The 12,380-nt window shown below is 33.8% G+C and overlaps 1 protein-coding gene across 3 annotated transcripts; it reads right to left on the reverse strand.

Annotated features, from left to right (window-relative positions):
• Window positions 1-1,036: 1,036 nt before the first annotated feature.
• Window positions 1,037-10,686, reverse strand: LOC130814710 (cyclic nucleotide-gated ion channel 17-like). 3 transcript variants are annotated; one of them, XM_057680862.1, is made up of 8 exons: window positions 10,435-10,686; window positions 9,941-9,987; window positions 9,247-9,811; window positions 6,936-7,148; window positions 6,284-6,582; window positions 3,682-3,793; window positions 2,601-2,837; window positions 1,037-2,192 (listed from the first exon to the last, which is right to left on the reverse strand). In XM_057680862.1, exons 1-8 carry the CDS (start codon window positions 10,465-10,467, stop codon window positions 1,500-1,502), a joined length of 2,199 nt encoding a protein of 732 aa, XP_057536845.1. In that variant the 5' UTR covers window positions 10,468-10,686; the 3' UTR covers window positions 1,037-1,499. The 3 variants fall into 3 exon arrangements, with proteins under 3 accessions (XP_057536845.1, XP_057536848.1, XP_057536847.1); XM_057680865.1 differs by having other exon boundaries at window positions 1,038-2,192; window positions 9,941-9,999; XM_057680864.1 differs by having other exon boundaries at window positions 1,039-2,192; window positions 9,941-10,009; window positions 10,435-10,685.
• Between the last annotated feature and the right edge of the window lie 1,694 nt (window positions 10,687-12,380).

A 12,380-nucleotide genomic window follows, 5' to 3' on the forward strand; every position in this document is an offset into this window, starting at 1 on the left:
TTGCGCATATTGTAAATAGGCATTAAGGAATAGTAAGTAGGCTAACATGCTAAGTTTTTCGGTAAGTATTAAGAATATTAAAGTAGCATTTTAAGTACTTTTTCGATGGACATTAAGTATATTGTAAGTAGGCATTAAGAATACAGTACGTGGACATTAAGGTTTAATGGATTGAGCCTGAAAGACGGTCTCTCAGAAGATCAGTTGTTCAATTGTGTTTAATTATATACACTATTAAATACTAATGTTAATAAAATTTACATGCAATATTAAAAAAAACAAAACAAAAAAAAACAATAATATGGAAAGAAAAGGAACATTTTTTTTTTATGGAATTTACTTTGGTATGTAACTCCTTTTACTTAAATTTACATCATATAACTCAAAAAAACTCACATATTTTTAAGTTAATTTTGTAATGATTCATGGAGTCAATAGTGTTGGCTTGATGTACATATACGTTTATAATTTTTTTTATTTATTATAATGAATACAAGTGAAAAAAAAATATAAATGAAATATATGAATAAAATGAAAAAAAAAATGAGTTAATAAATGGAGAATTAAATAAATTGGTGAAAACAAGTAGGAGTATAGGACTAGAAGGGAGAATATGAAATCATTAATATGAAAATATAGCAAAATTAAAGAGACAATTCAAAATATGAAAATAAAGATAGTAAGCTATACTTTATTTTCTTATATTGCAATTTGAAAGAAAAAAAACTCACATTGCATCACATAAAAGCTTTATTTTTTCGGGTATATTCACCTAAATAAAATCGCTATGAAAACCAATTTCCATAATGAACTGCTAATCGAGATAGCGGTTGTAGATCAATTGTTAACTAAGATCTCTAATAGCGGTTGAAAAAAATGTTTAATTATCTAAAATAGCAGTTTATTATTTAGCAGAATTTTACATTTTACGCCATAATTATGCCCTGCCTGATCATCCCCAAGAGGCCAACTCCCTTGTGTTTTGCAAATAAACATCCACATGCATAGAAATTTTGGTATAAGAGGAGCAAATGTACAATAACAATATTAAAGTTTAATCCTAAAAGATTAACATCAAGCATCCGCTTCATGAACCAAATTAATCAATTCCAGTGATCATCCACTTAAATTTTTAAATTTAAAACAATAATAAAAAATATTATACTAGCTAGAAATATCTGTAATCTTGGTCTTTTGTGTACTACGCATTTACATGATTGTCACATTTCAGTGACAAATAAACTAATTTATCAATGTACAGTTACACTTTTTTGAATCCTATATTGTAGTCTCACAGATACTTCAATTTGATCATCCACAAAACTACTCAGTGGCCCCCCTTACTTCCCTGGAAATCTTCTGTGCAGAACCAAGCAGAAATTTCCAGAAACTGTGCCCTGTGAACATCGACTTTGACTTCACTGCCTTTTTTCTTTTTACCGTATGACAATCGGTTTTGAAGCTTAAGTTGTTTATCTATATGCAAATGTGATATGTGCTCAATCATCATCAGGATCAACGGAAAAATCAGGCTCTTCAGGCTTCTGCAATTTAATCTTCTGAGCTCCTCTTCTGGTATTTGCTGCAAATTTGGAAGCCAACAATGTAACTGCTAAGGTTGGTTTCACTCGAGGAGTTGAGGGGGAATCTACTTCCTCTCTAGTTTCATCGTCATCTCTTTCCGAAGAGAAGGACTCCAAAGAGGAAAGAAATTTTGTCATCTTTCTTCTCTTGGATCGTCGCCAAGCAGCCTGTATAAAGCAGGCAGCCCAAGTCCTCCAATGATGAGAGTAAAACCGGAATGTATGCTGAAGTTTTTTGCTGTGAAGTCGTCTAAATTGATTGGCGACAAACTTTAGATCTTCTGCTCTAAGGGCAAAGGATTCCACTTCAACAAGGGCTCTCACAGTTCTGGTTGAAGAGGGAAGATTAAGGGAAGATTTGGGATGCAGAGCCCAACCAAGCAACTCTTCACCACAAAAGTCTCCAGGCTTTAAAGTTATCGAATTAAAAAAACCCGTTCGACCCCCATTTGTTGTGGAACTTTCTAATCTCCCTCTAATGATGAAAAGCATCTCTGTCACAGGATCACCCTCTCGAACAATATATGTGCCCTCAGTGCACAACGAGGATACGAGGCGTTCGCAGATTGCATCAAGTAGCTGATCATCCATCTGTGAGAAAAAAGGCACCTGCATAATAGGGTAGCTGGTTATTACACGGTAAAAAACCAAACGGATAAGCAATACTTAGTATTACAATAACATTACATTAGCCCAATGTCGTTAAGTGGCTCCCACCAATGTCGGGTTTGGCGGGGTTGGATTATGCAACCTTTCACTTATTAGTGATATCAAAGAGGTTGTTTCAGTCTAAAATAACCGTTAATTTGGTTGGGAGAAGGATAAATGAGAGTTGTTCCTCAGCTCTAGAGTAATGAACTTATAAATGAATCATACGTTAGCCTAGTGGTTGAGGGTTTCTCCTTTTACCCTTGTGAAGGGGTTCAATTCTCACCACTTTATAGGAAAGATTTATTCCATCTCCCTTCTTGTTTGTGGGCTTCTCTAGCCTACCCCTTAATCAGAAAAAAGGCATACCCTTCGAACAAGATCCAAGCAAAGGTGGCGTTGAATGTCTCTGCGTAGGTCAGTAGGCAAGCTAGTCAAAATAGATTCTTCATCAACTCCTCGAGTCGCAAGCCACTTAGAATGTACAAAGCGTCGGACACGATGTTTCAGATCTTCAGGGAGTTGCCGATGTCTCATCCACTCTTCAGTATCTCTTCGCTTGAGCCTCCATTCTTCAAGCCTCACAGTGATAGATTGAAGATATGTCTACATCAAATTCATCAAAAGGAAGATTCAGAAAAAAAAAAATAATACACATGCTCATGAATAGCTCATATACCAAAATGAACAAGGATCCGATGGAGTCACAATTGGACCAACGTATAGTCACATGAAAGGCAAAAATTTGGTCACTGCACATGTTTTGAAGTTTATAAATCTACGGCTAAATATATTGGAATATTTTGACTCCGAAGTACAAGATTTTCATCAAGGGTTGTCATGCATAAGAAATGATTTGTTTCATTATGCTAAAACCAGTTCTTGTTTGTTCATCTCTAGTTTATTTATCCCCAAGAAAACATCCAAGTACCTTTTCATATGTGCATGATGGAAGGGTTCAGAAATGGCCTATTTGTTATTACAAGGGTAAAGTAGCAAATACCTAACCAATGCTCACACTATCCAACAAGGAAGCCACTTCAGGCAATGGGGCAACAATGGAACGCAACGTGTTCTCATTACGGCTTTTCAAGAAGTTCCATCAAGGATGTCACCCAAATAATATTAAGCAGGGGACACAGATCATAAAAAGACGTACATTTTGGCCACATAAAAACTAAACATATGTAATTGAAATGGAGAGAGTAAATGGGTATGAGAAAGACCAACATTTCCATAACATTAGACGAAACAAAAGAATCAAGTTGTAGTCCATTGCAAGAAAAAAATTTATAAATGAAGAGCATAGATTCCGTTCGAGTATATAATTGACAAATGGGAAAACACATCTCCAGCTCTAGTTGAGCAAACAAGACATTCAAGTTATACTTTGTCACCACAAGAAATAATTTGAAAATGCAGAGTAAACAAAGTCAAGGATGGCAGATACCTGCATATTCCCAATCAAATGTGCAAATAAGACAAGACCCACAATTGCAATTAGTATGGCAAATGACGTCTCCCCAATGAATGTGGTAGTATCCAGATTTTGCCCATAAGAACTGAAAAGGAAATGTAGAAAGGTATATCAACATCCTTCAAACAAATCATATCCAACATTTAGATTATGCAGCAATATTCCTTCGAGAGAATCCATCCCTGAACAATGTTATATTATAGTGGAAGACAAGCTAAATTGGTACACCTATGGACTATTTGCATTATTTGGTAACAAAATGTTTGCCCATTAACATTCTAGGCACCAAAACATGTTAAATACAATATATACACAAGAAGTTCAATTTCTAACCTATCACGAGGTGATGCATAGAAACCTTTATCGGCATTACTTACATTATAGCATCATAGTAAAATTCACCACAGTAAATCGGATACTAAGAATTTGAGTAACTCAAACTTCTAATTTTACCTCAAATACCTTTGTCAAATTCTCAACAATCACAGCAGTGGAACACTCGCTTTTGCCCAAATATACAATTCATGCGTAAAGTAGTGAGTCTGACTCTTAAGACATGAAGATGCGAGTTTGCCAAGAAATTACAAGACAAAGAAAAGTAGGAAACAAAGTGTTTGATGACTTCTGCAATTATAACTTCCTAATCAAAAATAACACCATAAAGGGTTTCATATTACTTACACTGATGTATCCATGTAAATAGTGAAGATCAAGTTGTGATTCGTACAGTGCAGAAGTAAGCAACAAAAGATGGATACATTGTACTTTGTGAAAAATGTGTTGTCAAGCAATGAGGACAAAGAAAGTTGAATTTGATTGAATTAGCAAACAAAAGAACTAAATTAACATTTATAACAAACACGTATATCACATTAACATAGAAATGTGATTTTCACATTGTTATTTTGGCATCACGTAATGGCTTTGGTTACATGTTAGTGTGAAAATGAAGGCGGAGGTTTATTTCTATTGACATTTGATAATTACATTGTCAATTAGGTAACGATTAGGAGGGCTGGTTTCACAATTGAAACAAGATAATGGGTTAATTAACTATATTTCTACCTACAATTGTGGAATAAATTAGTTCTCTTAGTGAAAATTTAAAAATTCATCAAGTATCTTGGAAGAGATTTCTAGCAGCTTCCATGGACCAATCAAGATAACACTTAAATAGAACACCAAATACAGCAATAACCTGAGTTTCTTGACTTATAATTTCACCTCACGTACTCATGTCAAATTCTCAACATCCGAATTCCCAACAAGGTTAGCCCACAAAATTTGGGACGAAAATGGCAAAATTGGAAATATTAAAAAATAACCAAGTCACACACTTCATGGGATGGGCAAGTTTTATTGAAGTTTATGAAATGAAAGAGACATGTTTAAGACGGTTTGAACATGTGCAACAACGGGGTAATAGTGAACCAGTAAGAAAGATAGAAAGTTGAAACTCGGGAGACTCTTGTATGATTAAATTCATATTTAAGCCTTTAAGCAATACTCAACAATTTTCAAATCTGGAAATAAATTTATGCAAACATATTTTCTCCTCAGTGCCCCATTTGCATATAGCTCACAACTGACAACCTCTAGATTTTAAGTGTCTTCCTAATATATTTCTTGACTACTTATCAAAGAAAACTGGCATCTACATCGTATCTACTATCAGAATGTTCAATAATACTTCCACAAAGCATCTAGATATTTCACATGAAAAGCATCAAAAGTCAACACAATACTTCTTCTCTAAATTCCCTTTTCCTTCCGGTCCTTTGCCTCAAACCTTAATCCCAAGTTTCTTGAGCATGTAACCATTTCAATGATAGTGCTCCCTCCATCCCACTATAGTAGTCTACATTCACGTTTCACAATATATTTGATGCAATTAGAATAACAAGGAATTTCACCAATTGTTAAGAACAAAGAACCATACTGGAAGGTTCCCACACACAGCTGAACAAAGGCTATTACTTCTACTTGGTTTCAAATTCAAAATGATTTGGTGTCTATTTTAACAAACTAACTCAAAGACAAACATAAACTAAAAAAAATACTACTCCATCTTTTTGTTGTTGCACACTTGCACTCATTGTCAATGATAGTAAAGACCATGTTTCCGACAATGAACTTCGTCAACTAAATCAAAAACAAGAAACTCTCATTCACTCTTGATTGAAATTAAAATTAATGTGAAAATTTTCCTCAAAAAGTGCACTCCAAAATAACGTAAACACTGATCCACTAACAGATATACTAGTATGAAGTATTTCTGCCATTAGTGTTAGTAAATGAGACATTGAGTCTCCCTCAATTAATAAGTTCATCATTAAGTCTAGATTAATTAGTGTAAATGAATAACTTAGGAGTCCTAAGTAGATGAAAGGCCAAAGGTTGCGACTCTTCAATAGTTGCAATTATTATTTGGTAGCTTTCTTCCCCTATATAAATGGTGCTTTTCAAGCAAGAAAGCAAGTAAATATCTTTCTCACATTATCTGTTTTCTAGTTTGTTTCCATAGATTTTCTCTACTTCCCTCCAATAATTCCCAACAGTTAGTTTGAAGGCCTACCTTAGCTGTTGCAAGCCCCACCATAAACAATAGAAGTACTTTCGGATAAAGTTGGTGGAAACAACACTTTTCTTCACTGCATCCTCAAAAATTCCATATGGGATGCTACTTTGTTTTGGATCGCAGTTGCTGAATACAGAAGTGGTATTAGCCCAAGCCACACGAGCTGGACTGTTGAAGATATCACAATCTAAAAAATGAAGCACACATTTAGGAGGGCCTTTTTCTTGTCTACAGTTGGACTTCCAACAATGTGTATACCTTTCGATTGATAGCAAATACCATGCTGCCCCGAGAACCTGCAAAGCAGTAGCATAGCACAGGAAACACAGTTGAATCTAGTGACTTGAACTGAAAATATTATACAGAGAATAGCAGAAGGATGCCTACTGATCAAAATTCCAAGAGTAAACCCTTTATTTTGAAATTATTTTGGCCTAGTTCTGTTCTACTTAAACAATAAATATTCAGAAAAAATCAGTTACAATCAATAACATTATATTAGATGGCTTCTACAAGTTAAAATCCCCTTGGGATTGCAAATATTTAAAATCCTTATTCATACATGGCTAGCCAAGATATACATGGCTAGCAAAGAGGAAAGGGTGGGACGGGGAAGCAGTAAATAAAACAAACAAAATGATAGACATACATGGCTAGCCAAGATATACAATAGCAGATTGTATGCTGCACCTGCCCATGCAGTCTTTGTAACTACTCCAGTGGCCTTTATGATTTCAGAGCTCAAAGGGAAAATCAGATATAATCGAGGAATATACTGAAGCAGGACAATGAGCGCAAGAGCATTGTTATTGTGATCAGTTCTTGGACTTCTTGATGCAGGAATGATGAACCAGATTACAAACTGTGAACACATTTTGAATAGAACAGATAAATATTGATGAAAAAGATCAGCATACATGAGCAAAATAGTGAAGTTACAATATGGTGAATGATAAAGATCGAGGACCAAAAGTCCATTTAAAACAAAAAAAAAAGAAAGAAAAATTTAATTCTAAAGGTTTGACCTTTAGGTGATTATCTTTTGAAAGTCCGACCCAGAATTGAACAAAATTATCTTTTGAAAGTATCAATAGAAGACGAACCATCGTAAAATCTCCTTTCCTTTCAAATTCAATCAATTGAACAAACTCTAACCCTAATTGATCAAATTTCGACCCAGATTAGGTAGAATTTGATTAAAATTTATCAAAAGTTTTCCCAATTTGAAGGGGTTGGGGTTTTTGAGCGGGGTGCGGAAGTGGTGGTGGTGGTGGTGGTGGCGCAGGGAAAGGGGAGAAGGGATGGCGCAAGGAAAAGGGGAGTGGGGCGGTGGAGAAGTATAGGGGTACTGCCTTACTGGTGGAAGAGGGGATTGTACATGGAAGGGAAGGGAGGGGCTTAATTTTTTAATATATATTCCAAAACCTTTTTTATTTTTATTTTATTTACCTTTTGTTTTAAATTTTATTTTATTTTTTTAATTCCAAAAAATAACAACTAGTTGTAGTTGGACGCGTGGCAATTTTGTTGGGGAATAAGGTGAAGAAAATAGGTAGAACCTTTAAAAGATGATGACATGTAAAGTTCATACCTTTGTAGGTTAAATAAATGGTCGGACCATTAAAAGATAATCGGACCTTTTTAATTAAATTTTCCAACAAAAAAAACTTTTAGTCTTGTTAGGTGAATGGCATGTTTTGTATAATAGGACAAGAATTTAGCCTTAACTATTAGTCTATCATTATAAATATATTACTAAAACTACACATAGGAACTCTTTCTAGTCCATTATTTTAATCTAATTAAGGTCATGCTTGGATTAGGATAAATGTTTCTAGGAAAAATAAAAAGTTGACTTTAGAAAAGAAGATTATTGGAGTATAAAATTATGATAATAGGATTGATGAAAAGGAGAAGAATTGGTTGTAATGACTTCTTAGCGTGAAATGAATCGGTTTCAAAAACTATTAACAGTGGCCTAATAACATCTCTTATACAGGACCTTTTCATTGTGCATTTTGCAGTTTGGTGTTCCTGAACAGTTAGCATCAGGATATAGAGAAAGTCTTCAATCTTAGGGGTGAAGTGCGTATGGAGATTGGAGAGATCTGTCTCATGAAAAATCAGATGCAACTGCAAGTAATAACATTACTTCACTCTGATTTCCAAAAGTTTCTATACTTCTATACTATGGTCAATTGGGTCATGGAACTTAAAGGAAAACTTTTTCGTTGGAGTTAAGTAGAATTTGGAACCCAGAACTTTCATGATTGATAGTGTAGGATAGACTGGATGACAGTTCCTCTAGATTCTAGAAGAGTGCTTACATATTGCTTTATAAGGAGGGGTGTGCATCGATGATTCATAGTTATAATTTATAAACCTCAAAAGCTACCGTTCTCATGCATTTCTTAACCCATATGGCTGGCACACTGTCTCATGATTCACTATTCTCCTTGCGAATCGCGAATCAAAATAAGCGAATTATGGTAGGTTTTGGGCTATTTTAGGTCATTTTGAACGAACCACAAATTCAAAAAAAGAATTAACAAGCGAATTATGTTACAATCCCGGCAAATAAGAAAGAACTACATTCGGCTGCAAATATCTCCTGACAAATGATATCTTTCACATAGTGTTTTTGAATGGATTCCGAAATGATTTTTTACTAAGAAAGTGCTAGCTCTAAATAATCACTACATGTTCCACACTTTTAGCCATTTGGCTACCAGTATTCTAAAGATTTTCCCTAGTATTAGGTCGTTTCAGTACTCCACATAGACTCGAATCACAAAAATTGGAGGATAAGCATTAAAGTCACACATATGGGAAGCATTTTTACAAAATCATTATTCTAAATATTACAAAATCCATATCACAAGTCACGACCATCAAACATACCTAAAAGGATCAGAAAACTCATTGATAACAAAATTAAAATGACTACCAATCTACCATACCTGGGGCAGAGGCAATGTGGCAATAAGATCGATGAAGAAATCAGACTTAATGTACCTCCGCGCTATCATATTTGGATCCCTCACAAGCTCACCCCTTCCAAACACCCGAGAACTCGGAGCCACATAAGCTGTTCTAAATTTGATGATCAAGTGCAACAGATAAAAGAGATCCGCAACCGTCCGCCAAAGGGTGACAACAATTTGCAAATGCAAGTCAGTTTTCACACAAAATCTCTTCTTATCCCCACTTATGCCAGGCAGATAGAAGTATAACGGGTCGACGAAAAGTGCCAGCAAGCAAGAAACAATGAAAACCTTATTCCATTTCAACACAATTTCACTTCCAGGATCTAGTATCCTATTTCTCCATGATTGTTTCCCTTCCAACAAAACCTTAGCCTTACCCCACTTAAATGGTTCTCCTAATCTACCACTAGTCCCTAAAGTTCCATCACCATTAAAGTAAATTAATGAAGGCTTATAAGTAGAAGATGACTTCTCTAATCTTGTAGGGTCCACTTTTGGCAGTACAATATCAGGGTTCTTTTTCCCACCAGAATAAAACCTATAATTCATCATCACACACATAATAAACACTACATTCACCAATTGAAACCCAATATATTACTACATTCTATCAAATAACAACTATTGCCAAAATATGAAGAAACAAATTGCTCTGAAAAATATTTACCTTACAATTTTGTCCTTCTTCAACTCCATGCCAAGTGAGCTAAAACCCTAATACACCCACTTCGGAAAACTAGATCAATAACAGAACATTTAGTTAAAAAAAAAAAAAAAAAAAAAAAACAAACAAAATCCCCACAAAATTTATGATGCAAATTTCATGGGTACACAATGCATTAGTACTAAAGTTCAGATCTCGAATTCCTACAAACACTCAATGAAGTGAAAACCCACAACTTTTTATACCTTTCAGAGTTCAAAATGGAAAACCCAGACCCAAAAAGGGGGGAAAAAGAATAATTTCTATGTTATTTTGGCAAGTTTCCAAATTGACTTGAAAATTTTATCCTATAGTGATAGCTATAACTGCAGTAACAGACACATTAAGGAAAAGGGATTCACTAATCACGGGGAATGGAAGCTTAAGAGACGGGATGTCGGGATAAGTCTATGATGTTCACTGAAGAAAGGAAAAGGTAAAAGAGAAAAAACACTTACACTCCAATTATTCCAGAAAATGCATTCACACATAAGAAGCTTGTGTTTTCTTCATCAACCACTTTAAACTAAGCTGTATGTTGTAGGTCATTTTCTGCTTCTGGTTACAACTCACATTTTCAGTGTTTGATGGTGAGATGATGGATCTTGGGAAGTGATGTAGGAGAATATGTTTTTAATGGAAACTTTGGGGAGATTTGAAGTTGATAAAGAGGGTATAAATTCATTATAGTGGTTCTTTTGGATAGTAGAAAATAGAATATTTACAATAATGTAAAAAATAACGTGGATGCAGAATCTCATTTTGACCGATCTGAAATAATCAATAAATTGAATAAATAATTCTAGTTGACTTGATTTTAGATTATTGTGTCTCGGATAAATATAAATTCAGTCTGGTGCCTATATTAAATTATACTTAATTTTAGTTTTTATTTTGAAATTTGGTCAAAATCAAATAATTACAAAATTAAATATATATTAAATCGTTAAATCTATTTTGAGCTTCTCAAACACTCATATTAAGACTTAAACAGAAAAGAATGTCTAGAATGAATTGAACCAATAATGTACTATAAGATAATAGAAGTATTATTGAAACTTGTTTCTTCTCAGAAACTGTCGAATTTGTTAAAAGGAATTTTAAGTAGGAAGTACCTTCTAAGGGAAGTGAGATTATCTGACCGTCGCGAGTGGTGTACTTGCATCCACAAAGAAAGACTAAATCGGGGGCTGATGTCCTGAAAAGCCTCTTCGATGCTTAAGTCAGACCGGAAAAGATGACTGTGATAGGTAAGAATAAGTATGAGTATGAGAGTAAGACTGCGTAACCTGATTTTATTTATAAGGCTTTTGATGCAGGAGTTATAACTACTGGTTGGTTACTTCAGTAATGTTGCCTCATGGAGAATATTATCACAGAAGTAACATGGTGGACAGTAGTTACCAGGGATAATGGGTGGTTACACTGTGAAGTGTCTTCAATATGACGAAAGTGGCAAGTTATTGTGTGGTATTAGATTGAAATAAACGTATGACCTTGACCTCCATTGCAATGTTGACTTGACTGCCAACGTTGACTTATAAATTTGACCTTTGATCCGTTGACCAAACGTATTTTTGCCACCTTTAAGTATATGTGATATTTAATCCCCAACAAAACTTTTAGACTTTTTTTTATAGCTTTTTACACCTCTACAAAGTCAGGCTTTATTTTTGTTTGCTTATCACATACGTTAATCTACTTTTTATATATTTCCACTCTTTTATTATGTTGCTATTTTTTCAGTGTAGTTTTAATTTTGCCCCTTACTCTTAAAACTTCCTAAACTCAATTATCTCTCTAAATTTTACTAACAAAAACCTATTTAACTATTTAAGCAACATATTGATTTTAGTTTTGTTAAATTTTGATAGAAAACACAAATCTAAAATGTCGATATATTTTCTTTAAATTACGTAAATAAATAAATATATATATTTATTTAATTAAGTTCAACGCAACGTAGACAAAAATCTGAAATATCAATCGATTTTAATTACTTTTCAATTATAAAAATAAAAATATATATTTTTTCTTAAGACAACGTAATTAAGCACATTGTTGACAAATCTAAAATTGATCAATTAATTTTGAATTATTTAAAAAAATGAAAAAAAGTATTAATTTCATTTTAATTAACATAATCACAATATAGACAAATATCTAAAAATTTCTTTTATTTTTTTTTTTAAATTAATTTGAAAAATAAAAACAAAAGGAAAATACTTACGTCACACAAAGTGCGACTTGGCCTAGGTCAAGTAGCACTAAATGTGTGACTTGAAAATTTTTCTTTATTAAATTTTCTTCAAAATTAACGAAAAATTATTTTTGAATCATTTTTTAAAATGGTCAAGTCGCACAAAATATTAACTTTGCCTATGACAAGGTCGCACAATTTGTG

The sequence above is a fragment of the Amaranthus tricolor genome, chromosome 6 (assembly GCF_026212465.1).
Source record: "Amaranthus tricolor cultivar Red isolate AtriRed21 chromosome 6, ASM2621246v1, whole genome shotgun sequence".
NCBI classification, from domain to species: domain Eukaryota; kingdom Viridiplantae; phylum Streptophyta; class Magnoliopsida; order Caryophyllales; family Amaranthaceae; genus Amaranthus; species Amaranthus tricolor.